At 31.0% G+C, this 6150-nt stretch overlaps 1 protein-coding gene across 1 annotated transcript; it reads left to right on the top strand.

The window, feature by feature from the left end:
* Nucleotides 4407–5653, top strand: LOC109326050 (probable sarcosine oxidase). The gene has a single exon (XM_019558694.1). It carries the CDS (start codon nt 4436–4438, stop codon nt 5618–5620), a length of 1185 nt encoding a protein of 394 aa, XP_019414239.1. The 5' UTR covers nt 4407–4435; the 3' UTR covers nt 5621–5653.

The following is a 6150-nucleotide window of genomic DNA, read 5'->3' on the forward strand; positions in this document are numbered from 1 at the left end:
ACTCATATATTATGTGACTACATGTTATCATTATAAGTTGTCGTGGTATGTACCAATAATTGTTTGTCCAAAATATTTCCACACAAATAATTGTTTGTCGCCGATAATGATCTATCTGGGCTTGAGCTTGATGAAAAAGAATAGTTATGATTGAGAGAAAAATAAAATATAAATTTGTACAATTGTGAATAAAGTATTGTTTCCAAAATAATTCCTCAATGGCAATGGTTTTTATCAATATAAGGCTGTTATTGAATGACTCTCCTTAACATTGCAGGTAGGGCTAAATTCAAATAATGGAAAACCCATAATCTCATACTTTCTTAGCAACTAGTATATACTATATTCTTATTACAAATGCATGCTTTTCTGTTAATTTATATCTAGAGTGGTGCTTGAAAACATTAAATATGTTTCTTTTTTGCTTCTTTAGACCCTTGATTTTGTATTACTGGGATGCAGTGAGAGGTTATATCATTGCTTCTTTACTTTGATTAATTATGATTGTTTATAAAGGGTTCTACATTTATAGTTAGGGTTTGTGTGCAAGCTGATTTTTAAATGATAAGAGATAGAATGAGAAAGTTTGAGAGTCACAAAATATATTTGTTAGATGACTCTTAAGTCTTCCTTTTATCTTCCTTCTCTTCTAAAAACAAACTCATAGTTTTAGAAGGGTACACATCTGCTATCATACACATTGTGCCACTCCATGTCACATGGACATGTGATTGGTCAGAAAAAATATATTTAAGTTAAAATTTAATTATTAAATATTTTTCTGACCAATCATAAGCTTATGGTACATGGAATAGCACAAAGTGTGGGACATCAGATGTATTCCCTTTCAGAAGTGTGTGCATAGTTTGTGGTTCTAGAAATTCTTTTCAACTATTACATAATGTGGTCCACTTCCTATTTTGTTTGTTTTATTGTATACATGGGTCCATGTTGTGAATGTTAAGTTTTTTGGGGTTTAGTGCCAATAAGTCTTGTATTTTGTGTGTGGGTGGGATGAGGATCACTTGTCTCTAACCATGTCTTATTTCTTATCTTAAGTTAATGATATGTTGATATATGAATAAAAAATAATTTTAAAAACAAAAAGTAATATTCTAATTGGCTTGGTACATAGAGTGGGACACCGTTCAAGACAGGTGATCCCTAGGGTGGGCTTTATTGTTGACATTTGTTAACCTTAATTGCATTATTGCAAGTGATTGTAAGATAAGGATGAAATGATTGAGAAGCATGTGTTGTTAAAACACTATACAAATTATGACTATGAAGCTACTTTACCCCAAATTATTTTATATAGAAACAAGTTTAATGCCGATTGGAGAAGACTAATGATATGATCAATATGTTGTTGGAGTGTCCTATTGTTGCATAGAATGTAGAAAACTCTCCATGTATCTAATCTTACAAAGTATTAGTATGTGATCTAGATTTCTGAAACTCGAGATGGATTAAAATTAATGAAGGTATTAACATTCTGTTTTGTTCTTATTGAGGTAATATATTTGTTAATTGCATGTGTATATTCTAAACTTGTTTATTTACTCCCTAATTATTTAGTTATTTACATAGGACAAAAACTATTTTTATTACCTTTGTGTATGACAGATTTAATCTTACTTTTGTGTATCATAGATTTGATGGGGGAAATATAGGATTGCCTAGTTATTAGGAAGAATTTTATTTTAATTGGTTGGTTTTTTTAATCGATTTAAAGAACAAATACGATTGAGCTCACAAAGACGTAGAGATGTTGATGGGTGTAGAAATGGTGCACAATATTATGAGTAATACTTTTCAGGTTGGTATGTGTAAACATAGATATGTTATTCTAAATCATGTTTCTTATCTCGCTTCAACGAAAACATGTCAATTAAATTTTTTATACCTTTATTTTTATTATTATTATTGGTGTAGAACAATGTATGAAACAATATTAGATACAATGTTCACTATGGCTGAAAACGAGCCGTACCATAGTTCAATTCGGTCCAGATTGATAAGGATTGGTTCAGCTCGACTCGAGTTCGATACGAGTTATTTTTATAACTCGAGTTTGACTCGATTAAAGTTCAGCTCAAATTGATCCATTTGAACAACTTCAATAAATAATTCACTTTTAAAAATACTACAAAGGTTGTATATATAAATATAACATTTTTGTATATACATAATAATAACAATAAACATAAAAAATAATGCATGAGTCATAATATAATAGCAATAAATATAGCTTTACACTACTAGACAAACTCATTTGAACCATTTTTATATGCAATAAGTAATTAATTACTTTATCATGGCAATTTAGATTTATGACTCATTATCACAAAAATAAAAGCAATATTTATCATACGGACAAGGGTTGTATTTTACCCATATTAATAGGAAAATTGGTTCATATTAAAGATCACATTTTCTAGAATATAATAAAATCAACTCAGCAAATAAAACATTTTCTGCCATAGAACTACAAAACCTTATTCTCTATTGCTCGTAAAGTTACTAGGAACGATGTTTAATTTTGTCATGCACAACAAAAAATAAATCAACCTTGTACTTATTTTCAATAATTAGTTAAATAATCAAATAACTTTAAGGTATAAGATAAGTTATGCAATTTAGTAAAGGTATCATTTTAGAATGGACAAATAAGGTGCCTATACATTTCCTACTTCATAAATGACTCTCACATCCAGATATCAAAATTCAAAACTCAATGTAATTGAGCTAAAATATTTTTCTATATTTTGTACTATAAAAAGTGTAATGGCGACTCTAGAAAGTCTTGGGTAGCTAAAAATTGTGGCGATGTAAGAGGAAATAACAAAAATATAATGATTTTTTTAGTTTCTTGTCAAAGTGAGTATATGTATATTGTTCTTGGTAAAATGTTTTCAATTAATAAGAGTGACATTTTATGAGAGACACTCATATACTTAGAAGAAAAGTCATTTGTTAATAAGGTAAAGAGATATCATTAGTTACACAAAAATATTGAACTTTTTGACAACAACAAAAAAACATATCATTAAATAGCTTTCAAAGCTGATAAATTGTAATAAAAACAATAAAAAGGAAAAGAATCATACTAGAGAGATAAGTTGTCGTTTTTTATTTTATTTTTAAGAAAAAAATGCGATATTATTATATGGCAATAATATTAAATCATCCTGATTTTTTCTCTAAAAAAACAACATCCCATTCACATGAATATTGGAATCCTTATGTTGAGAATAGAATTAATTTAAGTTCATTAAATTAAGAATAAAAACATTAAAAATTATTAAAACTCATTAACTAAATTTTCACTTATAAAAACGAAGTCCACAATAATTACTGATGTGAGTCATAATGACATGTCCCCCTAATCCTAAAGGACATCATTTTAATATCCCCATCTAGTACATTAAATAATATAAAGTTTATTTTTTTATAACTATTTTTCCAATAAAAAACACATGGTTCAGGATATAAATAGAAATATTAACAGAGACAAAAGAATTTGATTCCTTTAATGTCCATTTTCTTAACACATCCTAATTATCAAAATAAAATGGTGTGAGTCATAATGACGTGTATGAAGTGGTAAACACTAAAGAGAAAGAGAAACACTACTGACTCATTAGGACAAAAGAACTTGATTCCCTTAATGTCCATTACCTGATACAGCTCCTAATCATCAAAATAAAGTGGTGAGTGATAACGACGTGTAACTCATTACGACAAAAATATGTTATTTTAAATTTTGTCTCAAATTATATATTAAATCAATCAAACAAAGTAAATTATAATAATACTCCTTAAGTTTTACTTAAATTATACAAACAATTTCTTCATTATGGATACCTACAAAAAACCTCTTAGTTTTTTTATATATCTTACACTAATTCTATGACAAATAAACGTGATTTTTTGAACAAAAATGATGATAAATGTAATTAAGTTAAACAAAATATGATATATTGTGCAAATAATAATAAGTAACATTCGACTCAATACATTTTTATCATTTTTGTTTGTTTGAGTATAATATAAAACTGATTTAAATATGTCCTTAGAATTATTTATGCATCTTATATAAAACCAAAAATAATGAAAATATATTGACTATAGTGTTTAGATATATCTCCACAATATATCATATTTTGTTTAACTTAATTACACTTTTTTTGTCTAAAATATCATATTTATTTATCATATAGAGGTAATCGGTGTAATGTATATACAAAAATTAAGAGTTTTCTTTAGTATAATTTACTCATAAAAATATATCATATTAATTAAAAAATTAAATATTTATTATTAATTTTTTTTTTGCTTTTGTTGTGTATTGTCCCACTGACTATATAATGTGAATGCCAATGCAAAGTTGACAACACAGTCACCATAACACTTGAAACACACATAGATAAATATGACGACTTCTTCCGGCGACAATTTCGACGTCATAATCATCGGTGGCGGCGTTATGGGCAGCTCCACCGCCTACCATGCCGCCAAAGCCGGTCTGAAAACCCTCTTACTTGAACAATTTGACTTCCTCCACCAACGTGGGTCTTCCCACGGCGAGTCCCGAACCATAAGAGTAACCTATACTCAACACCACTATTACCCTCTCGTCATGGAATCCTACAATCTCTGGCAACAAGCCCAAGCCCAAGCGGGCTTCAAGGTCTACTACAAAGCCCATCACTTCGACATGGCCCCACACAACGATCCTACGCTTCTCGCCGTCATCGACAACTGCCGCAAACACAACATCAAGCATCAAATCCTCCGCCGTGACCAAGTGGCGGAGAAATTCTCCGGCAGGTTCAATATACCGGAGAATTGGACCGGAGTCTCCAACGAATTCGGCGGTGTCATAAAACCCTCGAAAGCTGTGTCCATGTTCCAAACCCTAGCTTTCAAAAACGGTGCCGTTCTGAGAGACAACACCGAGGTTATAGATATCAAGAGAGAGAAAGGCGTGGTGGTTTTCACCGCGCGTGGTGAAAAGTTTCGCGGCAAAAAGTGTGTGGTAACGGTTGGCGCGTGGGTTAACAAGTTAGTTAAAACGGTTAGTGGTGTTGATCTTCCGATAGTGCCGGTGGAGACTCACCTTATGTATTGGAGGATTAAGGAAGGGCATGAAGGTAAATTCAACATCGGTGGTGATTTTCCAACGTTTGCAAGTTTTGGGAACATTTATGTGTACGGAACACCGGTTTTGGAGTACCCGGGTTTGATTAAGGTTGGTATTCATGGTGGGACCCATTGTGACCCGGATAAGAGAAAGTGGGGCCCAATTGTGAATATGAATGAGTTGAAGGAATGGATTGAAGAGAGATTTGGTGGGTTGGTTGATTCAAGTGAACCGGTGGTGAAACAATCTTGTTTGTATTCAATGACACCGGATGAGGATTTTGTCATTGATTTTTTGGGTGGTGAGTTTGGGAAAGATGTGGTGGTTGGTGGTGGCTTTTCGGGTCATGGCTTCAAGATGGCTCCGGTTATTGGGAAGATATTGGTTCAACTCGTGGTTAATGGAGAAACAAGTGGGGTGGACATGAACCACTTTAGGATTGGAAGGTTCAACACAACAAAGTCTAAACTTTAGTTTTGCAAAGCTTTCCAAAAATCTGTTATTTCATGTATTATTACTCATGATTGGTCAAAAAATTATCGTTTCAACAAATCAGAAGTAAGTGATATATAAAATAATATATATTTTGGGACAGAATATATGTTCCCATGATTTTATGTTCTCAAGTAAGAAGAATGAAGATCACTCATCCAAAATATGTTGTTAACTTTGTCTCATTCAATGAAATGTTGACATTTATTAGAAAATTTGATTAGTGGAAAACTAATATTTGAAAATTTATTATGTGTTAAGATTTTATTGGAAGGAATGTTTTTTGGACATATGATTTTCATTTCTCAAATAAAGCATGTCACTCTTAATTTAAGAATTTGTTATGCATCATGTAATAATTTCTAATTAAGTGGAACTCCAGGGGATTATGCATCTTCTGTCCATTTCTTTCACCCTCACTTTCTACTTCTTCTTGCTTTGCATCAATCAACATTTTACATAGTAAAATTACAAGAAAAACACACTAAAATGGTGCTATTTATAAAACATTT

Source organism: Lupinus angustifolius, chromosome LG14 (genome assembly GCF_001865875.1).
Source record: "Lupinus angustifolius cultivar Tanjil chromosome LG14, LupAngTanjil_v1.0, whole genome shotgun sequence".
Lineage (NCBI taxonomy): Eukaryota > Viridiplantae > Streptophyta > Magnoliopsida > Fabales > Fabaceae > Lupinus > Lupinus angustifolius.